A 26,193-nucleotide genomic window follows, 5' to 3' on the forward strand; every position below is an offset into this window, starting at 1 on the left:
GATGGACAGGGAGGCCTGGCGTGCTGTGATTCATGGGGTCGTAAAGAGTCGGACACGACTGAGTGACTGAACTGAATAGAACTTACCATACCTGTCTCCTGTGACCATTTTCTTATGATTTTGAAGGTGTGACCTGAAAATATGTTGAATGTGTGTATATTAAACTAGTAAATATACCAAAAAGGAAACAGACTGACAGAGAAAAAGTGAGTGGTTACTAGGTGGGAGAGAGATGTGGGAAGGGGAAGATAAGGGTAATGGGTTAAGAAGCACAAAGTACTTTGTAATAAGCTACAAGTACATATAGTACAGAACAGGGAACATAGTCAATATTTTATAATAACTATAAATGGTATGGGGCTTCCCTGGTGGCTCAGATGGTAAACAACCTGCTTGCAATGCAGGAGACCCAGGTTCGATCCCTGGATCGGGAAGATCCCCTGGAGGAGGAAATAGCAGTATTCTTGCTGGAGAATCTCATGGACAGAGGAGCCTGGCGGGCTACAGTCCATGGAGTCACAAAGAGTTGGACGTGACTGAGCAACTAACACTTTCACTTTTTTTTTTCACAAGCAAGATACTCTGTGGTGTCTCAGGCTTTTTCTGGCCCTGAGACTCTGTGACCTTTTGATTTCCCTTTTAGAGTCTTTTTATTGTTTGTGGGGAACAAACCCCACAGAATCTAGGAGACTTGATGCACAAGTTTTGTTAAGTGCTATCAGAAAATCTGTTAAAAAAGTGATTTTTTTCATTTACTTGCCGTTTTACAAAATAACGCTTACAAATATAGTCAATCACTGGAAAGCAAATTATTCAAGTAAGTCATCAGCAAAAATGGCAGAGTGAAGACTTCTGAAAATTCTACCCATAATAGAAATGAAAAGAACTGGCAAAGACGATCAGAACCAACTTTTGCTGCACTCTGGAAATTAACCAAAGGCTTGCACCAATCTGTGGAATATTCATTTATTCATGAAAAATGACTGCCTTATAATAGTCAGCTCTGTGGCATTTTCACTTGTGCTATGCCCATCTTTTGCTCTCCAGCTTTTCAGTGGCCTTGAGAATTCACAGCTTGCAACCATAGGGAAAGCCAGCAACCTGGTAACCCCTGGAGGATGCAGAACAGGTTTGAAACTGTTAAATCCTCATTTCTAGAGAGCTGTCATTATTTGATCTGTCTGGCAATTCCCCAGAAAACCCCACATGTAAAACTTTATTTGTCTTGTCTTGGAGGTGCAGATAGCCTCCCCCTCTCTGGGTTGGCGGGGGGGCTTTTCTGGAAAACTATTAGAGGCAAATGATTAACTTCACAGCTATTTGAGGAGTAGATAACCAAAAAGTTTGAAAGGTAAAGCTGAAGAATAATATATTTGTTGGGACTTTGAAAAGTTCCAGCATATTCTTGGGAACCTAGAGGACCACATGCCTGCTCAGGGATGTGTACAGTCCCAAGGCTATGTGCATGCTCAGGAAAGACCTGAGAAGGCCCTCAGCTCTCACTCTGGCTGACCTTGAGCTCTGTATAAGCAGAAAGGGAAGACTAAGGCATAGTTAATCAACTGCCTGGCTGAGTGTTGAAAGCATGCCCTAGCATGTACACAGAGCGTCTTGCCCAAGACTGGGAGACTTTTTGGTTCCAGGAGCTTATGGAAATCTTTTTCTCAGTTATTATTTGACTACTAAGCTAACCCAGCAGAGACTTCATTCTTTTTAATGATTATTAAAGTAGAATGGAACAGAGTGAAGCCTGTTGCCCATCAGACCTTATAGAAGCTGATTCTTGGTCCACCAAGCTGCAATATTTGTAGCTCTGCCTGTATAGTTCCTATGTCTTTAAACAGGTTGAAAGCGCAAGGAGCTCATATAAGTCTGTTAATATAAAATTTGTTAATTTTAAGGTAGGACAAAAGTAGTTTATGAAATTTTTTTTCAGAAGGATTGCTGTTAGTGAGAAGTGATTTGTTTGGAAATGCCATTTCACTTCTGCATCTCAACCACAACCCAGTTGGCTTCTTCATCTTTCTGAGTTCTTGTGGAAGATCAAGCCCTCTATCCTCCCCAGACTCCCTTTTATACGCTCTCCTCATGTTATCACTCTGTACTTCTGTTAATCTCATCTTCTGGTCTGGCTTTCTTTTGTTTCATCCCTTTAGTTTTCAACTCAGGCTGGTTATGGGCTGACACACTGCGTTCATGGAGTCTATTTTCTAAGAGGAGACTCTGGAAGAATAGAGACTGTAATTGCCCTTTTTCCTGGCCTGGGGGTGAGGGGTGTAAGAGCAAGAGGAAAATTCTTTGGCTATCATTTTGGTCAGAGCCATCTCAAATGAAGCAGTGCAGTTCTCACAGGCTGTAGGGGCTGTACTAATTTGACCAGATAGCTGGGTAATGACTCACTGAGACAGGGTTGGCGATAGAGAATTTTTTTTTCAGCCAGTACTAAAAAAAGACCCAAGGCTTATATGCATACATGCTGTACATTCATCCAATACCACCTTCCTCATCCCTACCAGGGGAATGCCAGAGAGGTTGCCCCTTTCCCACACTTCTCTCAAATTGCTCATTTTCTGACTCACCCCTCCCCTCTGCCCCCCTTTTCTAGGCTTCACTGAATGTTTGTTTTAACCTGATTTCTCTTGCCTGTGAGGGGTGGAGAATGGGGTGGGAAGGTACACAGTGTGATTTACGCCACCTCTGTCCACCACCTCCTGGGGATGGCCTGACCTGGATGATCATTTTTAGCCTGCTATTTCCTGAGCATGGGCCAGGGGCTGTGGCCAGGGGCAGAAAGGCTAAGACTGTGACACAAGCTCCCTGGCAGATTTGGCAGTGATGAGTTTTCACTGGGGAATGAAATGGCTGTCTCATTTCTAACTTCTGTACATTGGAAATAGCGCCATGGCTGTGACCCTAATGATGAAAACATCTTGAGGAGAAAGGCTACCTAAATCCCTGAAAGACTGGACTTCTGTCACATATTTCAAGAAGGGCAGTATCCCGGGTAGCTGTGTTTCTAAAATTATAACTTCAAACAAATTATGACTTCAATGTATACAAATGATACAAAGTATAACGTCAGCCTCCAACCGAGTAGTCTGTTTTCATGATCAGATAAGACTCATTTATTTATTTCTAGGAAAGACCATTTATTTCTATGAAAACAGCATGCTCCTGCCTTAGAAAACAAAGCCAGAAGAAAGCAATTTGTCCTTTCAAGTGAGCTAAACACATCCCGCAATGATATTTTTTATAGGAGACTATTCCCTTGGCGCTCTTAGGGGCTGATCTGGGAGAGCTACTAGTAGCCGCACAAAATGGCCCCTGCTGGCTCTGAGCTCCCCTCCCTGTAGCGTCTGGTAGCCTCCAATTGCTGAAATGATAAGATGTGTGCTCGGTTGTCTCAGCTTTGAACTTGAAATATGATTTGTCATTGAAACAGCACCATAAACTATGAAATATACTAACAATTTCATTTTTCTGCTGATAGGTTAAGATAGATTTTTCTGGGCTGGCTTGGAAACTTATTTACCACCTATGATATTCTTTCTCTCAGAAAATACTGGCTTGGCCAAAATGTTTGTTCAGGTTTTCGCATAACCTCATATGGAAAAATCCGAACGAACTTGTTGGCTGACTCAGTACTTAAAGGAAACTTTTGTGATAAGATCCTTCCCTTCACAAGTCAATCTTGGGACTTTTAGCAGATCCTTTCCCCACAGGCGGTACAGAAGTGAATTTTAACTCATCCCACATTACCTGGACATAAGTTCTGAGAGTGTGGCCTGTGAACTTATGAGATTTAATTGCATTTTGTTCAGTTCCTTTCTGTTGAGAGATAACCATGGTCATTTGTGAATCCCAAGAACAAGTTCTATTTATCAGTTGCTTCAAGATTCTTCTTTGTAGAAGTTGTAAGTGAATAAAACACTAAATTACTGATAAAACATCTGGACTTCCAGCTAAAATATTACATTTTCAGAGTTGTATATATATAGTGTTTCAGGCTTGTCATAGGCCCCTTCTAAGCCACTGGCTGCTAGAAACCTCACATTAGTCCCTAGGGTCTGATTAGACATGGAAAGAGGTCAGGTATGCAGGTACTACTGTGTCATCTTGTACTCCACTCACACTAGGACAAGCTAGAAAGTGGCTGTTTACAAAGAAAGCCCCATTAGAAAAAAATATTTGATGTAATTGTGACCAAAACATCATTCAGAGATAGTACCAAATGGGACCATGAGAAAAGGAAGGTCTAAACAGGTGGTCAAAAGGAAATCCCTCTCTTAAAAGATTTTGAGGCCCCATAAGTGTCTTTGTTTCTCAAGCAGGAGGATTTGCTTCCATTAGATTCCAGTGATGAATCTAAAAAAACTCTAATTTTTACCTTCAGGACAAAGGTAATAATTAATAAATCATAGAAGCAAGTTCCCTCTATTACATTTTGTTTAAGTTTCTTTCCTTTTCAGTTTTATCCAAGTATGAAAACCAGATTACTATTTTTGCTGACTACCTAGAAGAGTTTCCAGATACAGATGAGCTGGTATGGATCTTGGGAAAACAGCATCTTCTTAAAACAGGTAAGGTTTGGTTGCATTTGTCTGTGAGAACCCAAATGAGATGGGTGCCCGAGGTTGAAGTCTACCCTGTTTTCCTTCTTGGGTTGATAAGGGGTTAATGCTACTGCTAGGCAGATTTACTTTACAGCCAGAGGAGTTCTTGCGTGCAAAGACCCTTCTGAGGCCCTAGCAATGTGTTCACATGATCATAGGTATTTGTACAATTTGAAAAAGTCATTTTTTTTTTCTTAAAGGAGAACCCACCAATTCTTTAAGCCTCAGGTTTCAAAAAACATGGACCGGCTCTGGGTATTACTAACCAGTATCTAGTCTTTGAAGACTACATACTTCTCATTCCTCTCATGTCCTTTTCTATCTAGATGAAAAACACTGCCATCCAAGGGACTTCTAAATAGCCCGTGGCTGTCAGAAACAGTCTCAGACACTGAGAAGGCATATAGTTTTAGAGCTTTTGCTGACTGTGGTACTGTCTCAGTTTATTCTGATTTTGTACAGAACTTTTAGCCACTGCAGCTAGATGGAAAGGAGGCTTGGCTTTCTCTTCCTTTCCATTACATTCTTATAAATTGAGAAAGACCTTTTACCTGAAAGTGCTAACAACCCAGCACATAGATAAAACCTGAACTTGGAAATAGGCAGCTCTGAGTTTTGTGTCTGAAGAGAGATCCTCTTTGGAGGCCCTAGCATGGAGGGAGGGGCAGGAAGAAACTGACCAAAAGGCAAGAGAGGGGGCTTCCCTGGTGGCTCAGTGGTAGGGAGTCCACCTGCCAGTGTAGGAGACATGGGTTTGATCCGAGATCCAGGAAGATCCCACATGCTGCAGAGCAACTAAGCTTGTGCACCCTAACTACTGAGCCTGTGCTCTACAGTCTGGAAGCCACAACTACTGAAGCCAGCGTGCCCTGGAGCCTGTGCTCTGCAACAAGAGAAAGAGCCTGCACACTGCACCTAGCCCCCGCTCACCGCAACTAGAGGAAAGCCCACGCAGCAACGAAGACCCAGCACAGCCAAAAACAAATAAATAAATAAAAAGGCAAGAGAAGAAGTTAGCATCTTCTAATTCCATTTGAGTCTGGCTTTATCCTTTTGATTGGAAAACCCTGAATAGTGGAGAGCACCTAGTGCTAACAATTAGGAGACCTTTTGTATTCAGACTCTTCACCTCGGATAAGTCACTTTCTGGATCTTAACTCCTTTTGCCAGTAATTACTAGGAGAGGGACTGCAGGTGATCTCTTCTAGTTGTGCATTCCCTAAAAGAGGGATCCCCAAGTTGCCAAATATGCCCAGTTTCAAATGTTAAGTTGGAAAAGCCCTTTCAAGGTGAAACTCTTATTAAAGTCTAGGGCTTCCCTGGTGGTCCAGTGGTTAAGAATCCGCCTGCCAATGCAGGGGACACAGGTCCCGCCCCGGGTCCAGGAAGATCCCACATGCCACAGAGCAGCTAAGCCCACGCACCTGTGCTCTAGAGCTCACATGCCACAACTACTGAGCTCAAGTGCTTAGAGCCTATGCCTCACAATGAGAGGCCATTGAGAAGCCCACACACAACAATGAAGAGTAGCCCCCACTTGCCACAGCTAGAGAAAGCCTACACAGAACATTGAAGACCCACCATAGCCAATAAATAAATAAATCTTTAAAAAATGTCTATACAACTTTCACCAGCCTTTCTAGCATATAGGCAAGCCAGAATACATAGAGAATATCAGGGGAAGGAGTGAGGGGCATGAGCATTTGAGGCAAGGGGATAAAATAATAGCTAACATCTACCTCAGGTTTACTGTGTACTGTACCATATAAGCTCCTGCCTTCCATGTAGTGTTATCTTGTTGAATACTCATATCTCTGTGAAGTAGGTGCAATTATTCTCCCCATTATATAGATGAGGAAACTGAAGCTCAGAAAAGTTAAGTAACAAGGCCACACAGTTGGTAAGTAGCAGAATCAGGTCTCAAACCCAGGCAGAGCTTGACCATTTTACATCTGGCTCCCATACTGTGCTAGGCACTGGTGACATGAAGGGGAAGAAAAATCCAGACAGCTCAGCTTTCTGATTTGTTCAAAGGAAAGGCAGAAGAGAAAATAGAGACTATTGGTTAACACTGAATTTCTTTTTCTTCTTTTAAAGTGCAATGACTATAAATTCTGTACAGAATTACAATTATAGATGTGTTGTTGAGAAGAGGAAGAGAGAAGACTAAGAAAGACAGAAGCACAACTAAGTACAGATGGACATGTGGAAGCCATATTTGTGGCCACTGAAGTAAATTTACACTGTAAAATATATACAGGAAAGCATGCTTTGAAAAAAAATGACAAAAGCATTTGTGATGTTATATCACCATTTAGATTACAAATGCCAATGCACTAATTTCTTACACACTTAATTTGCTTAGCAGGGACATCTTTTTAGTTAAAGATTTACATGCACACACGAATGCCAACAACCTATCCCTCGTGTTAGGTAACAGACCATGGATGCTGATGAGAGATCCAGCCAACCATCAGGCAGGGGCTGACTGCCTATCATTAGGTTACCCAGGACCCTTGCTTTTCCCAGTCCTTGTCTTTTGGCCATGTGATCTCAGTGTTAAGCACCTGCTGGGGCTGTGGAGCTCAGTGAAGAGATAGGAGCCACTCAGCATCATTGTAGCCAGTAGCTCTGGTCAAAATATAGGCGGGAGGAAATACTGAAATTATTTGGCTAAAATGAGACTGGGTTTCCTATGAATTTCCCTTAGCCTCATAACAATGGAAATGACTGGTTATTTGAAATTTAGTTTGCCCCTGGCTCAGAAATCAAAGACAGATATCTTTAGTTGGGATATGGTGATTTAATTTTAATTTCACATTTAATTACAGAAAAATCTAAGCTGTTGTCTGATATAAGTGCTCGTCTATGGTTTACATACAGGAGGAAATTTTCACCAATTGGTAGGTATATCATTTGTTATATTGTGCTTTCTTCCTTGTAGATAGCTTTCCTGAGGTTATCAGTGATATCATGGAAATCTCAGAATTACCAACTCACTATAGTGAAGAATTTAGTTTGGGGGAGTAGTTGATTAAGTCTTATGCTTCATACAGAAGTTTCATTGCCAATGCGCCCCAGCATGTATGGTTCCGTGGTGTTAATGTGTAATGCCGGTTTACTTTTGAGCCCACCTCCAAGTGTTTGGGCACTAGAGATACTGTTTTAAGTCTAAGAGCAACAAAACAGTCAAACTTTTAACTTGATACAGTCCACTGCTTTATGGAGTTATTTGATTATTAAAGATGACTTGTACCTTGAAGGAAAGAAAATAATTCTCTTGCTTTTTTTTCTTCCTATGATATGAAAACACTTTGCCACTGAGAAATGAATTATAGTGGATATCCTTGGAACTAATTCTAGGCAGTTAAGAATACCAGCTGCTGTCTAGAAAAAAGGACAGTTTAATGAGCTAAGTGAATAGGATCCCTCCAGAGAAAATTTGTAAAATGTTTGCAAACAGGGTTACTTCTTTCTAATCTTGTGGTCCTATAGAAAAGGATCACCAAACTCAGTTGGTGGAAGCTGTTCTCTTAGAGGAAACCTGTCTGACTGATTTTGTTTTGGGACTGGACCTAATAACTGGAGTGAAATCTATCTTTCTGATAAGTGTGAAAAATGAAGTTCACACACTTTTTTTTTTTTTTTTTGCTCTCCATAGGAAGTACCTGAGTAAAATACACAAAAGAACAATCTTTACTACCTAGTGATTCTAAACTGTTAACTTTTCTGGATCTTGCAAGATCTTTGCAAGATTTGAAAACATTTGCAATTCAACTCTGACAATGTTTTGAAAGAGATGATCCCTTCTTTATGTGGGCTTCATTCCATATTTCCCTACTAATCTGGCCTATAATCCCACCATTAGCAAGAGCCAACGTACTCCACTTCCAGCTGACAAGTTGGCTCAACTCTCCTCATCTTGCTGTAGCAACTCTCCTTCAGTCCCCACAACAAAAGGAAAGGAGCAGCCATCTTGGACCACGTGTCTTACATGGCTGATGATGTCATTTACGGTTAGTCTTGTGAGACCATGCTTATAGCATACTTTTCCACTTCTGTGTTGGGAGAGGAAGCAATGAAAGCATAATGTCTCCTCTGCCATCCAAGTTGTCTCACTTCAAAGTACTTTGAAAAAGGATATTGAGTGCCCCACCCCCACCCCATGCCCGGCCACATATATAGGATTTTTGTTACATCAAGTGTTCTTTAAATGGAACCTGTTGTCTTATTAACTGGTTTTGTACCTTTTAAAAATATAGTATATTTCTAATTTATTAATAGTATTTTATATTAGGGCTTCCCTTGTACTCAGTGGTAAAGAATCTGCCTGCCAATGCAGGAGACACAGGTTCAATTCCTGGGTCAGGAGGATCCCCTGGAGGAGGAAATAGCTGCTCAATCCAGTATTGTTGCTGGGATAATCCCATGGACAGAGGAGCCCGGTGGGCCCCAGTCCATGGGGTTGCAAAGAGTCCACTTAGTGACTAAACAACAACATTATGACCATACTCATTATCCCAAATATTTACATCATCTTGAATGAGTGGTAGAATACTTTTATAGATACTCTCTCATTTAATTCTTATAGTATCCACTGATAGTAGGCAAGGTATATGCTATTATCTCCAGTTTACAGATGAGACTTAGATTAGGTAACTAGAGACTGGTCTTCTGATGCCTAACCTAGGACTCTTTCCTCTATTTTACATTCTCCTTACCATTCAGAGCTTCATAATGTATATTTATTTATTTTTTTTTTTTAATTTTATTGTATTTTTAAACTTTACATAATTGTATTAGTTTTGCCAAACATCAAAATGAATCCACCACAGGTATACATGTGTTCCCCATCCTGAACCCTCCTCCCTCCTCCCTCCCCATACCATCCCTCTGGGTCGTCCCAGTGCACTAGCCCCAAGCATCCAGTATCGTGCATCGAACCTGGACTGGCAACTCGTTTCTTACATGATATTTTACATGTTACAATGTCATTCTCCCAAATCTTCCCACCCTCTCCCTCTCCCACAGAGTCCATAAGACTGTTCTATACATCAGTGTCTCTTATATTTAGAATGGTCAAGAGCCTTCCAGATTTCCTTGACCATACTGATGATCAACTTTGGTAGCATTTATTCTTTAACTCAGATAAGATTGCCCTCCTCTGGAAGTGAACTGTGAAAAGCCAGATTTGGTCAGGCAGATGATGACATGTCATGGATTAAGTGTTGGTAGTCATACATGGTAGTCAGTCATCTACCAAAATTGAATGCATGCCTGGATGTCTCTAAGCAGAAAACATACAGGGCAGGTTTTGTTCATTTGTTTGTTTTGCCTTAGGTCACAGAACCCATTTTGGTTAACTCAGCATTATCTTTGCAAGTTCTACCCTGTAACAAACCTTGTTGGATATCTGGCTTTATCTCTTGCCTCTCTATTCTGAGTATGTGTGCCTATCTATATTGTATGATTCTCCAATATGCTGATGTTTCAGGAAAGGGCAGTTTAATGAACTCACATTCATTCTCATCCATTTTGCCAACAGGGGGAACAGGCCCTTCATCAGATGCTGGCTGGGGATGTATGCTACGCTGTGGACAGATGATGCTGGCTCAAGCCCTTATCTGCAGACACTTGGGAAGGGGTGAGTTAAATTTGTTCTGTCTTGGAGACCTCTGCAGTCACATTTACTGCTGATGGTTTAGCCTTGGTGCTAAAGGGAACACAGCTGCAGGTCCTGAAGTGCTCTCTGTAAGCCCAAGTGGTGGGGCTGACAAGTCAACAAACCCTCTCATGAGAAGGAAACAGCTTGCATTTCCTTGTAACTCACTAAGCCAGAGAGTTATTTTCCTGGGACAGAACTGAACATTGAGTCAAGTGTATCGAAGAGTTTGCATCTTCACTATTGTTCACGTGGGTTCTTAAACAGGTCAGATAACAAAAGGAGCAGGAAGAAGGGTGTGGTGGTGAGCCTGTTTTTTGACCTCATTTAAGTTATTTGGTGAAAGATGTCAGTGACCTAAAGGAAGTGGCTAATGAGGGAACCAGTGCTATTTTGGTGTGGGTTCACTGATGAGGTCCACTTGATAATGAAGGAATCCTTAAATTAGCTTTCTCAGGAGGCTGCTTTATTAAGAACTTCCCAATCCAACATTGTAAAGCAACTATATTCCAATAAATTAATTTAAAAAAGAAAAAGTTTAAAAAAAGAAAAAGTTACTATGTGAAGTAATAGATGTGTTAATTAAGTAGATTATGATAATCATTTCATAATGTATAGGTTCATTAAATTATCACATCATATATCCTTTTAAAAATCATGCTGTTTAAGCTAAACACATGCAATTTTTATTTGTCAGTCATACTTCAATAAAGCTTACAAAATTTTTTAAATAATAAAGGGTACACACTATCTTAAAATTAGAACCTTCCAGTAATCATTGTTGGAACACTTGAGTCTTGTTTTCTTAAGACATATGCATACTTCCCCGTGGGCTGACCTTGGTTAGATGCCAGTTCAGGAAGTTGGGTGAAAGTCTGGTTTGCCTTGGGGATGAGGGGATGAAAGGCCACCTTGGATGAGATCGGGCTGCTGAAATCTTCAGCTGTTACTCCTTGAGATTCAGAGGTACAACAACCGACTCCCTTTCCCTGACTGTACAACCTCACACATCCTCCTGTGGTTACAGAGAAGACTGGAGAAGAGTCTGGGGAGGCTTTAGGGCTTCATGCCTGCTTTTCAGGGTTTAGAATGTCCCGTGCCTGCGTCCCCTGGGTAGTATCATAATTTCTGTTTAACAGATGAGGAAATTGAGGCTCAGGAAATACGGTAACTTGCCCCCGGCTGAACAGCAAGAGACCTGGATTTGGGAATAGAATGCAGGTCTTCTGCCTTCTTGTCCAGTGATTTCTCTATTGTACATAGACTTCTTGGAACAGATCCATTCTTACTGTTTTTACTTTCTCATTTATGAAACACTTCAAGATGATTCTTCTGGAAATGAATTTTGTGGAGAGCAAACTGGGGGGTTTTCCCCACAATCAGCAGTCTCAACTGTTTTAATGTAAAAGCAAGAAGGCAATGGCACCCCACTCCAGTACTCTCGCCTGGAAAATCCCATGGATGGAGGAGCCTGGTGGGCTGCAGTCCATGGGGTTGCTGAGTCGGAAACGACTGAGCGACTTCACTTTCACGCATTGGAGAAGGAAATGGCAACCCACTCCAGTGTTCTTGCCTGGAGAATCCCAGGGACAGGGGAGCCTGGTGGGCTGCCGTCTATGGGGTCGCACAGAGTCGGACACGACTGAAGCGACTTAGCAGCAGCAGCAGGAAGAATGTGGATATAGATCTCGTAGCTAAGATATTCGAATGAGAAGATGTGATTTTATAAAGTATTTTGGAGCATTTCCTTTTTGGTTATTTTGCAGTTGAGGTGGGGTATTAGTTGACTTATCACTGTCATCAGTAAATATTTAGTGGTACATAGCAGCCAGCTAATCGGGATTTCCCCCAGAGTCAGACAGTTCATTAGCTGGTGAAAAACAGTTGAATGCTGTTCACCCTCTGAAGACTGCTGGATATAAAGTTTAAACATTTGGTTTCAGAAATACAAAAGCACACATCATTGTAAAACAACTATATGCCAAAAAAATTTTAAATGTTTAAAAATAAATAATAAAAATTGTTCCCCTATTGAAAAAAATTCTAAAAAAAAAAAAAAAAGCAAAGAGAATTAAAGACTCTGGAGATAATGGCCTTTGCCTTCCAGTAGATTTCACTTGTGAATTCAAACACTTTCTAAAACCTCAGGAGAGAAATTTCTGTCTTGGAAGCCAACTAAGTCTCAGAAATCTGTCCCATTAGACAGAGTTCCTAGAGCTGAGGGAATGGGAACAGTGTGTCCTGTCCACAGAGGTGACGATGAGCGTTTTTTCAGAGTTGTCCTCAGCAAGTCATAAGCAGCCCCTGTAGAACTGGGGGGCTGTGCCTGAGGCATAGATCAGATCTCTACAGGTGTAATTATTTTAGTTTTGGTCATAAGGAAACCTTCAACACCTGATAGCAAAGGTATTTGTTTTTCCAAAGCTCAGTGTGGCCTTTTAAAAAGGCTGTGTAAAAAATGGCAGTGTGCATTTCTTTAAAAAACCTTCTTAGTTGCAAATTGTTTTTATTCCCCTGGAAATACTGGTGTGTCAGGATGGCACTTCCCCTCACCCGCCATGAGACTCTTGTCAGTGCTACTGGAATATACAAACCAAAGCCATTGGTGTTTGTGTGGACGTGAGACACTACAGTGTCTGAGTGAGACCCGGATATACTGCTGGGTTTTGAGGTGACATCCTGGTCACTGAATAGCTGACCAGGAAGGCCTTGTGTCCCTGTTTTCAAGTAATATTTATCCAACTCCAGCTCATGGGCAAAGTCAATTTTTTGGTCAACTTCTTGTCTTGTTTTTACTTTACACCCACTGAGTCTCTGAAAGAAATCCGTTTCCAGATGTCTTGGTCATCAATATTAAAGATACTTGGGAATATTCTGACCTGATCGTTCCCACTTTCTGGATGTAATGCCTTTGTTTTCCTTCTAACCTTGTAGTCAGAGTAAGACTGCAGAGATAACAAATGGTTATAAACATGATTTTAACTCTTTTTTTTTTCCCTAAAAAGACTGGAACTGGGAGAAACAGAAAGAACAACCCAAAGAATACCAACGAATCCTACAGTGCTTCTTAGATAGAAAAGACTGTTGCTACTCTATCCATCAAATGGGTAAGGTCACATGAGTAGTTTAAAGACTGTCTTTCTGTTGCATAGTCCAATTAAGAGGAAAGAAACACTGTGAAATTCAGCTTACTTTGCCTGTACTTGCTTTTCTTGTTTTTCAATTTAAAATATTTTATTTCATGTGGGATCTTTCATTTCAGCGCATGGAATCTTTTAGCTGTGGCATGTGAACTTAGTTGCATCAGTTCCCCAACTAGGGATTGAACCCAGGTCCCCTGCATTGGGAGCTAGGCATCTCAGCCCCTGGAGCACCAAGAAAACCCCTGTACTTGCTTTTCTTGTCCCCTGCTTTATATGTGGCTCCACTAAGTCATCTATCTACTTAATTATTTATGCAAAAAATTAGGAGTTTTTGGTTTGTTGAAAGACCTTTCACTAACATGTTTATTTTTTCCACATGAAAACAGCACAGATGGGCGTAGGAGAAGGGAAATCAATTGGCGAATGGTTTGGACCAAATACAGTTGCACAGGTGTTGAAGTAAGTAAAAAGGTTGGGCACGAGCCTTATTCTACTGTCTCCTATGCCTGCCTCCACCAACTCAGTATCCCATCAACCAAGCAGTTCTTGCCATCCCACTGAGCCACCAAACATCTGTACCATTTTGCTCAAATACTTCCTTGAAGTGTGTAATGTGTGTAGACAACTGTCTTTGTTTATCAGAGTTGTAGTCATGAGTATCAGTCCAGGTAGAGGCCCCTCAGTACTCATTCCGTATCCCCTTGATAGATTGGTGCTCAGACACTCAACCATCAGCCTGAGGGTCACTTTGAAGCCAAAGGGTTTGTACTAAGGAGGAGGGGGAAGCCTAAACCAGCCTAGGGAAGGCACAGACTCCCACTTTGTATGGTATTTTAAAAAATCTTCATTGATTCATTCAACATTTATTGGGCACCTCTACTATGCTAAGTATTAGGTGTACAAAAATAAACTAGGTATAATTCTTGCTTCAAGGGACTCACCACCTATTGGAAGACACAAACCCCAAGGGAGTCTTGGAATCAGTTTGTCATCTTTTAGTAAACTCAGGGTACCCCAGCATGGTCCTTTTGCCATTGTCCTATTAAGTCCCAGAATTCACCTCCCACAGCAAGAGGTAACATGGAGAGGCCAGGACCACTGCTTTGGAAATGAATGGGGTGAGTGGCATTGGCACTTACACCCACAGGCCACCTCACCTATTGTCACTGTCCTTCCTGACAGCCTATTACCAAATGGAAACTCCATGAGGGCAGAAATTGTGTTTTCCTTGTTCACGCCTATAACATTAGCACATGAAACCACCTGGTACCTGTAAGTGCTCAAAAAATACCTGATGAATGAGTGAATGAAAATGGCAGCCAGAGTTTGATGCTGATTTAGGCATCAGAAAATTAAAACCATCTAGCCTTCTATGGTCGGAGAAGGCAATGGCACCCCACTCCAGTACTGTTGCCCGGAAAATCCCATGGATGGAGGAGCCTGGTAGGCTGCAGTCCATGGTTTCGCTAAGAGTCGGATACGACTGAGCGACTTGACTTTCACTTTTCACTTTCATGCATTGCAGAAGGAAATGGCAACCCACTCCAGTGTTCTTGCCTGGAGAATCCCAGGGATGGGGGAACCTGGTGGGCTGCCGTCTCAGGGGTCGCACAGAGTCGGACACGACTGAAGCGACGTAGCAGCAGCAGCAGCAGCAGCCTTCTTTGGTTGCTACTTTAATTCTTAGGCTCTCTGGAGCATGATGACAGGACCTGCTTCATGCAAAATACAAATGGGCACTGTTTCAGTTATTAGCGAACCTTCAGTGAACTAGAATGTTTTGGAAATGTGCTTGTGAGAGGAGTAGTCTGGATTTCTTGGGGACCCAGGTGAAACCTATTATCTTGGAATCACCCTTTGCTAACAGTGCAGCCTCTCTGAGACCACTTTCTTACTTTAGTCTGTAGTGCCTTTTGGGCCATTGTTGGTTAGGTGAGTGAGGATCTGGTGGTATTTCAGGAACCACTGCAAGAAGCCAGGGTAGAAAGTATAAAAAATTGGAATGGCTGTGCTGATCCCAAAACGTAGTTTGATATTGTTGGTTTATAAATGATATCCCTCAGAATTTGCTTCTTTCTTCTAAAATTTGAACTTCCCAACAACAAGTCAATGGAAACATATATTTGAAAAAGAATTTAGGTGGATTCTTACTCATCATGAATGTTATTATCAGGAACAGCAGTATGTGATGATAATGATTATGTTATTATTATTTTGGGGAAAGATAAAATGAATGAAATGAAAATATAATGGTAACTAACCTCTTACTGGGAGCTACTTTAGTTTGCGAGAGAATGTGTTTTTGTTTCATTTTGTTGGTTGTTGAGACTGGGTTTTACCCCAAAATCCCATAGTAGCCAGGTTAAAAATGTCTTCTTCAAACTTGCTAGAGAAGAAAATAAGGGAGAAATAGACAACATATTTTCCTCAGATAATCTCTTTTTAAACGGGTTTTCTTTCTAATCTCCTCTGAAAGTGAAAGTCACTCAGTTGTGGCCAGCTCTTTGCAACCCCATGAACTATACAGTCCATGGAATTCTCCAGGCCAGAAGACTGGAGTGGGTTACCACACACTCCTCCAGGGGATCTTCCCAACCCAGCAATCGAACTGGGGCCTCCTGCATTGCAGGTGGATTCTTTACCAGCTGAGCCACCAGGGAAGCCTCTGAAGTCACGCAATTCAGCACAATCTATGGCTCTATCTATGTCTTCAGTTCTTGACCAACAAGGCCCAGCAAGTCTCCTGGGACACCATTCTTACTGCATTTGGGGAGGGACCGAAGAGATCATCTCCTCTATCTGTTTCTCTCTCTCTCTGGATTTCCCTGGGGCTTATTCTTCATATTATATATGCTTCTAAACAAATATATATATATATATATATATATACACACACACATGCGCGCACACACACACACATACACACACACATACATACATTCACACACACATATGCATGTGTGTGTGTGCTAAGTCATTTCAGTTGTGTCTGACTCTTTGCAACCCCATGGACTGTAGCCCACCAGGCTCCTCTGTCCATGGGGATTTCCAGGCAAGAATACTGGAGTGAGTTGCCATGCCCTCCTCCAGGGGATCTTCTCAACCCAGGGATCAAAACTGGGTCTCCTGAATCTCCTGCATTGCAGGCAGATTCTTTACCTGCTGAGCCAATAGGGAAGCCTATATATACACACACACACACACACACACACACACATATATATAAGTAACAGTTTTCCTTTTTTTTTTAAGCAATGAGTCAGAATGTCTCACATTTTAGAAAAGAAAACAAAATCTCTTGGGAGCAGGTGTACTGGTCCTCTCTTGCCCATTGGAGTAACATCATTTTGCAAGGCAGCCTGTTCCATTTTTATAAAAAGCAAGGCCTTCTTTCTGAGGCTCAGAAACAGTGACTCTGGCATTTTCAAAGTCCCTGGACATGGAATATTCCAGAGCTCGGTCAAAGGAGCCAGACCTGACCTGAATCCCACAGAGAGAACTACTTCTGTGTGGCTCAGCATTCGGTAACTTCTGGAACACTGGACATACATAGATGGTACTATTTTCTGTCGAGATGTCCATCTTCCCCAATTGTGACTTCATTGTATGTTGCTTTGCAGAAAACTTGCTTTATTTGACGAATGGAATTCCTTGGCTGTTTATGTTTCAATGGATAACACCGTGGTCATCGAAGATATCAGTGAGTCCTTGGCCAGTTTACCTTTTCGGGTGGTTGGGTATGGAGGTTCTTCTTTACCATTCAGAACACGTGGGGGCAAGAGAGGGAGAAAGAAAGAGAAAGCGAGAGAGAAAGAGAAAGAATAAACACACACACGTTCTCTCTAGCCCGCCCCTCTAGCAAGACAGGGGAGCACAGAGCTCTGGTTAATCATTCCCTGTGCCCTTTTTTCTCTTCCCTTTCAGCTTTCTGAAAGGGGAAAAAATGAGAGGATCTTTGGTGTGCTCAGTGAAGTACCAGATTCTTTCCCTGCAGGACACCCCAAGTGCAGATAATCAGTTAAACCACCCATGGGTCTTCTCTGGCCTCCCCTCCTCCACTGTACTCCCCAACATGGGGCTCGAGAGACCAACAGATACAGTCCCTGTTTCCAAGGCCCTTGTAGCCTAGTTGACAAATGAGATTCTCCCAATGAGCCCATCATATCTGGGGAGACACAAGGAGTGTTCATTTGTCAGAAGGAAGAGAAGTAAGGGCTGGACGAGTACCCGGGGCTTCCTGTACCAAGTAGGGCAGCAGGGCCCAGGTGGCAGCGGGAAGGGCCTTCCAGGTGGGGACTGTCACGTCAGGTCTCCCTTAGTCTTGCCCATGGTGCATCTCTTAGGGCCGGGTACCCCTTTTTTACCTAGCCCTGTCTTCTGTTTCTAGAAAAAATGTGCCGTACCCTGTCCTTGAGTGCTGACACACCTGCCGAGAGGCCCCTGGAGTCTCTGACTGCTTCCAACCAAAGTAAGGGCCCCTCGGCCTGCTGCACGGCCTGGAAACCCTTGCTGCTCATTGTGCCCCTCCGCCTAGGCATAAACCAAATCAACCCCGTCTATGTCGACGCCTTCAAAGTAAGTCACACCTTTCCCCAAGCCGCCTGTGGCCCGCCCATCCCACCACCATCGTGAGCACGGAGATCCGTGAGCAGCAGTCCACAAGTGAGCTGAGAATCTTGCGTTCTTTTTCCCTCCAGGAGTGTTTTAAGATGCCACAGTCTTTAGGGGCATTAGGAGGAAAACCAAATAACGCCTATTATTTCATAGGATTCTTAGGTAAGAAAAGAGTAATCACAAGTAAGTCACCGTGGGCTAGGGGAGGGTGGGCACAACAAGGTCTGCAATTCCAGTTAGGAGGCCCTGGCCTAGCCTGGAGATGCTGTGGCCTATAGGCAGCTCATCCTGCCTGTAGGTGTTACAGGAGGATAACACCTACCTGTGCCTCAGAGACCAGTGTCTCCGTCTCTTTCCCTCTCAATATGATGGTTCCATGGCTGTGTTCACACTGGACGACCCCAAGGTCACAGCATTGCTTCAGCACCTCTTTTTTCCTCTGGGACCCAGAGCGGCAGGGCTTCACTTCCCTGGCCTTGCCGATCTCCTTCTTACTGGAGCTTGGGCATTTGGGCCAGGAGCCATCTTCTGACTTCCCAAGACCACACAGCTGGGCCTCCTAGGTTATTGTTCAGAGGCTTGACTGGGTGGAAATTAGAGGAGGTGAAAACAGAGGTATCCCTTTTATGATAATGGAGGCTCAGCCTTAAAACAGCTAACCTAATGTGGATCCTGATGAGCAGCCCGACATTCCTGCCTCAGTGGACACCTCTGGAAACCCCGCCATCTTCCTCACTAGCTGTGACCAGAGACATTGAAGGCCCTTGGCACAAAAAAGGAGCAGCCCGGCTCTTCTAAACTTTCACATGCACACGAATCACCTTGAGATTAACATGCAGGTTCAGCAGGTCTGGGGTGGAGCCTGAGAGCCTGCATTTCTCACTAGGTAGGGCAGGTGCTGCTGGTGCCACACTTTGAGTACCAAGGGCCTACCTGGTTAGTGCGACAGAGTAAGGGAGCGATGTGGCCAGGGAAGCGGAATACCGCCACCTCTGGCAGGAGTGGGCTTTGAGGAACTTATGAGTTTAGGGTACAAAGGAGAGCCAGAGCAGGCGTGGGGAATGGTGTGAGGGATGTGCAGAGGACACAGTGAGATGAGCTTGGCCACCCTCCCAACCCATCTCTTCCTCAGAGATTCAGAGAGGTGAGGTGAGTGGGAACAGACAGACCTGGCCCCTGTATGTGGCCTGCCTTCCACTGGCTCGGTGTGTGACAGAGTTCGCGAGGCAACTCTTTCAGTCTCAGGTTCCCTTTGTGTAAAATAGGGCTGACCCCCAGCTCACCATGTTGTCAGCTCACAGTAAAGCACTCAGTAAAGAGCCAGCCTAACCCCAATGCTTCTTTCAGCTGCTTACTCTTCACTCCTTAAGGTGGGGTTTCTCTGCAGTTGCTGGGCTCGCTCTCGAACGCTGCCACCTCCTGGTCGAGCTTGAGAACTACAGCTTGATGGAACACTTGAAACGTGGAGGCTTTTACTTTCTAAAGTTCAAAACCCAGTAGTTGGAGTTTTATAAATTTAGATGTTCTCTGTTTCTAAGCTTCTGGGTTCCTGTCAAAGGAACTCTTGCAAAAATCTATTTCCTATTGTCTGTGCTTGAAGACAAACTGAAAACTGATTGGAAAATAATTGTGGAGGGATCTCAATGAATTCCTGGGCACCCTGGCCTCCTTATCCCAGGTTACCCAGAGAGAATTTGCCAAGTTGTCATAGCTCTGCTTCTCCTGGGGGGCCCCTGGGCTGGGGAGACTTTGGTGGAGTTGGACTGCTTATGAAAGAGGTGTGACAATCCCCAGTTCCCAAAACAGAGGTTTACATAGTGTCCACTTGCCCATTAATTTCATAAATCTTTTGTTTAACCTTTACTTGAGGCTCCAAAGTCACCTCAACTCCCCCTTTCTGACTCACCCAGTTACTGTATTAGGTTTGGGGTGGGGGACCTGATTGATAGAACGTCTGAAGGGAGGGGACAGATGACAGCTTCCATTTTCTGAACCAGGAACTCTACAGAGGGTACTCTCTCTTCCTCCATCCCCCTTTCTCTCTCCATGTATGTGTGTATATATATATATATATATGTATATATATATATATATAATTTATCATTATAATGGCTTCCCCAATGGCTCAGCAGGTAAATAATCTGCCTGCCATGCAGTAGATACAGGAGATGCGGTTCGCTTCCTGGGCCAGGAAGTTCCCCCGGAGGAGGAAATGGCAACCCACTCCAGTATTCTTGCCTGGAGAATTCCATGGACACAGGAGCCTGGTGGGCTACAGTCCATGGGATCACAAAGAGTCGAACACGACTGAGCACATATACTGATCATTATATTGTTTATGATATATAAATATATATTTATATAATATATTAAAATATAAATACATTTATAGAGAGATACAGATTAGTATCAATAGTTATATAGAGATGGGGCTTCCCTGGTGGCTCAGTGGTAAAGAGTCTGCCTGCAATGCAGGAGACAACAGGTTCAGTCCCTGATCTGTGAAGATCCCCTGGAGAATGAAATGGCAACCCACTCCAGTATTCTTGCCTGGGAAGTCCCATGGACAGGAGCCTGGTGGACTACAGTCCATGGAGTCGCAAAAGAGTTGGACACAGCTTAGTGACTAAGCAACATGAATATAGAGATGTATCTAGCTGTAGATAGATAGATAGGTTTAACGCTGAGGGGTAGAGATAATTATTTCCATTTATGCCTAGTGGAAAACTTAGAGGGGTCGTTTCCTCAAGGTCACTGAGCTCAAAAGTAACAAAGCCAGAATTTGACCCCAATTTGGCTGTCTGTGCTAACATACCCCCTTGCTTCTCTTTTGGAGAAGGCAATGGCACCCCACTCCAGTACTCCTGTCTGGAAAATCCCATGGATGGTGGAGCCTGGTAGGCTGCAGTCCATGGGGTCGCTGAGTCGGATACAACTGAGCGACTTCACTTTCACTTTTCACTTTCATGCATTGGAGAAGGAAATGGCAACCCACTCCAGTGTTCTTGCCTGGAGAATCCCAGGGACGGGGGAGCCTGGTGGGCTGCCGTCTATGGGGTCACACAGAGTTGGACACGACTGAAGTGACTTAGCAGCAGTAGCAGCAGCAGCTAACATACCCCCTTGCTTCTCTAGTGGTCTCTTGCCCAGTAGGAAGCTGGGAGATGCTCCTGGTGTACAAGACTGTGGCCTGGCTGGGCGATTTTTTCTGCTTAGAGAAGAGATGTTTGTCTCCTGTGGTTTGGTAGAGGGTGCCACCTGGAGCTCTTGTCACATGAACTGGGTGTCTACAGATGGTGGACCTGCCTGCTCCTTCTTCTCGGGCCTCGTCGGAGACCTTGATACAGTCCCCATGTAATTTCTAGGGCTTTTTCAATCTACTGTATCTCTTTTAAGCAATGTCAGAAATAGTCCAGCCCACAGAGCTCCACTACACATTCATGTATACATACACATACAGATATACACAAACACATGGAAAAGGGCCAGACTCAGAGAGGACACTGTTATTATTCCTAGTACCTTAAACCAAACGCTTCGCTGGTGGCTCAGCACTAAAAGAATCTTCCTACCAATGCAGAAGACGCAGGATCCTCTGGAGGAAGAAATGCTTTCTTTCCTGTCAAAGATTGACCACTGGTTTGAACTAAAAACTTGGGCTAGTCAGTAAGTTACTTTATTTCTATAAATAAGTCTGTGATCCACATCTATTGACCAAGTCCTGACGAAGTCAGACACATGGCTGTGCAATTTTTGAATGAGCATGTGGGCATGCTTAGTCACTCAGTCATGTCTGACTGACCCCATGTTTGCGACCCCATGGACTATAGCCCGCAGGCTCCTCTGTCCATGGGGATTCTCCAGGCAAGAATACTGGAGTGGGTTGCCAAGGCCTCCTCTAGGGGATCTTCCCAACTCAGGGATTAAACTCAGGTCTCCCACGTTGCAGGCAGATTCCTTGCTGTCTGAGCCACCAAGGAAGCCCAAAGGAGCATGAACCCATGCAAAAAAATCACATAATAAAGCTGTTTTACAGAAGAGTCAATTCACTCAGATCATTTAAGGGGATTCCCTGCTGGCTCAGACAGTAAAGAGTCTTCTCACAATGTGGGAGACCTGGGTTCGATCCCTGGGTCAGGAAGATCCCCTGGAGAAGGAAATGGCAACCCATTCCAGTATTCTTTCCTGGAAAATCCCATGGATGGAGAAGCCTGGCAGGCTACATACCATGGGGTTGCAAAGAGTCTGAGCAAGATACATCCTGAGTTTGTATTGTATTTCAAGCAGTTCACAGAAGTGAGATCTTCCCATTCTGATAATACTCTCTGTGAACCAACTAGAACAGGCCCAGTGACCCCAGTTTAAAAACAAGAAAATTAAGACAGAGTGGAGTGGTTTGTCTTAGGTTTGTGATAGAGACAAATTAAACTTGGCATCAGATGTCACAAACACTCTTTGCCAACAGAAGCACTTAGATGTACCCAACACAATCGTGAATGCCATTCCAGAGACCTTTGGGGTGTCCTTCCCTACCCCATCCCCCTGCCTCAGACAGATCTCTCTTTGCTTCCCTAACCCAGTCTAGAACACAGAGGCCCACTTGGTTCTCAGGCCTGGACAGTGAGGTTGGGGTGCTCCCTTAGGTACATCAGCTCATGATCTTTAGTGGTACTCTCAACCCTTTGAATATCAGATGAAAGTAGAGATTTTATTATCCCAAATCCCCCCCCCCAAGTCATTATTGGGCTAGACATTTTCCTTTTGATGAAGCATTGTTTTTTCTCCCATTTGTAACAGCTGATCATCTCAAACTGAGTTTTCCCAGTGAGGTGTATCTGTGCTTATACTCATGTGACCAAGCAGTGCCTTCTGACAGGAATTACTGACTTTCTAACACTGACTAACTTGCTAGCAAATTAAGACCAGAAGTCACCTCCCTGGTATCTCATCTGTGGCACAGTCAGCATTCCCATTTCTTTGGGAGGCCAAGGCCTTTTTCTTGCCCAGATGTGCTCTATGACCATAGGTCTAAGAACCTATGGTCTAGAGCAATGTGCTTTCCAGTGTTGAAAGAGTCAGGAAGCTTCCCTAATGGCACCTGGACTCATGGCCTGGTGATTCCACCTACCACCTCTTGGCTACTGCTGCTCACCGAGCCCGCCATGTCATCTGTGGTTGCTCATTCCTCCCTTGTCCCCAAACCTGTCCCTTTCCATTTTTGTTCTTGGACTTTGAGGAGATGTAAATGCTAGGGCAAATCTTCACATGGAATGATTGGCTTTGAGGGTGAGTGGCTTCCTTTGAGCATGTTTACTCTCCTTCGGGCTTTCTGTTATCTCATTCCCATTGTCACCAAGGGAGGGGTTAGGACAACCAGAGTGACCCTTCCAAGGACAGCAGTGGGGCCAGGGCGGGTGATTCTTCAAAGGCTAATCAGGTGTCATTCAAAACAGGTGATGAGCTCATTTTCCTGGACCCTCACACAACCCAGACCTTTGTTGACACTGAAGAGAATGGAACGGTTGACGACCAGACTTTCCATTGTCTGCAACCCCCGCAGCGGATGAACATCCTGAACTTGGATCCTTCCGTAGCATTGGTTGGTATCTGAAGGTTGGGTGGGCCAAGAGACACACCGCTGCCCTGTCACAGTTTGGTTCCCTGGGAGTTATCCAGGTTGTTAGATAGGATGGCAAGAGAATATTTGCTTCCCACACCCACAAGAGGTAGTGTTATGTAGTGTAGCAGGAAGGAATGGGCCCTGAAGCCGAGTTGCTCCAGTTAGGATCCAAGCCACTTACCAGCCATGGACTGAGGGGGAGTCCCTCCTTAACTTGAGCTTTGGCCTTCTCATCCCTCCCATGGGCAAAACAGTTGTTCCTTCCTTGTAGACTTGTGTGAGGTATGCTATGTGTAAGGTACTTAGCACAGTGCCCAGCATATTGTAAGCATTCTAGAAATGTTGGTTATTATTACTCTTACCATCTTTCTCCGTTTTCCTTCTTGCCCCCTAAATATTGCCACCCAGGCACAGGGAATAAGGTGAAACATAGGGAGGGAGATAAGAGGCCAAGACCTCCTGGGTGGAAAATGTCCATTCCTCTGGGCACACAATCCAGGAAGTTGCAGGGTTCCCCCCACCCACCCCTGGAAGAATGTCTGCTGTTGACACATGGAAGGGGCAGCTGTCTGGGAACTAGCCAGTGGTTCTGAGGCCTGTCTGAATCCTCTCTTCCAGTTTAACTTGATTGTCAGGGTGCCAGTGGTAGAGAGCTGACCAAGTCCTCCTCTTGTTTTGGACCATTCTTTTAGTTCTGTAGGATGTTCTGAGGATGGATAAAGAGGCCCATGGTTCTCTTTATTCTAACAGATATTTTCCTTAAGGTCAAAGCCACCTTACTAATTAATGCCTCTAGTTAAAAGTACTATTTGGCTTTTGTCTGCTGGTTTTATTACATTGTTTTTTTTTTTCTAGGTAGGTATATTTGTGCACTGAATGTAATGGAATTAACCCTGTGCTTTGGAGATTGGTTTTCATGTTAGTTTATCTCACAGTGTGAAGTGGGAGATGGGGAGGGAAAGGGATAGGGTGAAAGGGAAAGGGACAGAATAAGAGTGAGAAGCAGAGAGAGAGAAAATATGAATGAGCATGTGTGTGTCCTAGTGAGGCACTGATCTGGGAGAGTGATAAACTTCAATCTTCCTCCTTATTGCTGGGAGGATAGAGCCAAAGGAAGTGGCCCGCATGTTGTGTCACGACTCTGGGCCAACGGCTCCGTCTTGCAATACATAAGGCCTGCCTTGGTACCCCTGACCAGTTCTTCTTTTTTTAAATTGGAATATAATTGCTTTACAATATTGTGTTAGTTTCTGCTGTACAACAATGTGAAGCAGCTATATGTATACATATATCCCCTCCTTCTTGAACCTCCCTCCCACCCTCTACATCCCACCCCTTTAGGTCATCACAGAGCACCGAGCTGAGCTCCCTGTGCTATACAGCTGCTTCCCACTAGCTAATTAACACATGGTGGTCTACGTGTGTGTGTGTGTGTGTGTGTGTGTATGTCAATTCTGATCTCCAAATTCATCCCACCCTCACCTTCTCCCCGACTGTGTCCATATGTCCGTTCTCTAGATAGGAGGGCTTTTTTTGAGGCAAGATAATTTTGGATGAATAACAAATTAGAGAAGGGACATTCGTATATAAATGGCCAATAGGGAACTGGAGATATGAGATGGGTAGTGTATATATATCATGAACAGTTCTAAGTTGTCTTCTTTTGCTTCCCCCCAAGGGGTTTTTCTGCAAAGAAGAAAAAGACTTTGATAGCTGGTGTAGCCTTGTTCAGAAGGTAAAGATCTATGTTTTTCTCAGTCTTAAAAAACCAAATGTTTTTCAACATAATTCCTTTCCAAAACGGTTTTTCATGGTAACAAATCCAGCCTGATATGACATTATTGCAAGAGAAAGAAACTAAGATATGGGGAATTATACAGAACTTTGGGGAAACCAAAGGAAAACTTTGGTGTGAAATATGCTTACTTTGTCAAATGAGTGATATTTTTAGCTACTGAATGTTCCATCTCATTGAGGTTATGAGTCAATGAAATCTTCAACTAATTACCATTTTAACCTAAAAATGTTAGCTTCATATAGGTCAGCCTAAATTCTTCTATACTCTGATTATAACGTTGAGGTGGTTGGATAAACCAAACTACTCTTCTCTTTGTTTCATGGTTCATTTACAGTTTAGTGTATTCCATTATGGTTTAAGGGGCTTACCTTTCTAGTAACTGTTTTATTTATATATTGATAAAATATAGACACACTGCCACTTAAAGGAAACACAGTTTGCAGAAATCTGTGTAAATATGAAAGCAAGCTATTCTTTTTTCTTGGACACTTTATGTCAAAAGATATTTATTGTTTTGCTGGCTCCTAATCTTTGTATCTGCCCCCCTCATCATTCGCTTCTAACACATGCCAGTTTTGTGGGAGACATTGATCAATGGTTATTGAAAGAATGAAGGGAGATCATAGGGAGCAGTCTAAAGAGCCCTGGGTGGGGTGGCAGGAGACATAATTCTCTTATCTGCAAAACAGAGGGGTTGGAGAGATGGGATCCCAGAGCCTCTCCTAAGTGTAAGGATGGAAGAT

General features: G+C 43.5%; 1 protein-coding gene and 1 non-coding gene across 2 annotated transcripts in view; one reads left to right on the forward strand and one right to left on the reverse strand.

Annotated features, from left to right (window-relative positions):
• Nucleotides 1-3,570: 3,570 nt before the first annotated feature.
• On the reverse strand, nucleotides 3,571-3,634 carry MIR2284E (microRNA mir-2284e). The gene has a single exon (NR_031278.1). It is a non-coding gene; the product is annotated as a microRNA mir-2284e (primary transcript).
• An 831-nt stretch (nucleotides 3,635-4,465) lies between these two features.
• The window catches only part of ATG4A (autophagy related 4A cysteine peptidase), a gene marked incomplete at its 5' end in the record, with an annotated part of 33,183 nt that continues 11,455 nt past the window's right edge, over nucleotides 4,466-26,193 (forward strand). The window contains 10 exon segments of the mRNA NM_001001171.1: nucleotides 4,466-4,580; nucleotides 7,445-7,516; nucleotides 10,159-10,257; nucleotides 13,281-13,382; nucleotides 13,805-13,877; nucleotides 17,039-17,118; nucleotides 17,806-17,993; nucleotides 18,116-18,194; nucleotides 23,486-23,631; nucleotides 25,331-25,387. Coding sequence (NP_001001171.1) covers nucleotides 4,466-4,580; nucleotides 7,445-7,516; nucleotides 10,159-10,257; nucleotides 13,281-13,382; nucleotides 13,805-13,877; nucleotides 17,039-17,118; nucleotides 17,806-17,993; nucleotides 18,116-18,194; nucleotides 23,486-23,631; nucleotides 25,331-25,387 — 1,011 coding nt within the window.

This window comes from Bos taurus, chromosome X (assembly GCF_002263795.3).
Source record: "Bos taurus isolate L1 Dominette 01449 registration number 42190680 breed Hereford chromosome X, ARS-UCD2.0, whole genome shotgun sequence".
Taxonomy (NCBI): Eukaryota; Metazoa; Chordata; class Mammalia; order Artiodactyla; family Bovidae; genus Bos; species Bos taurus.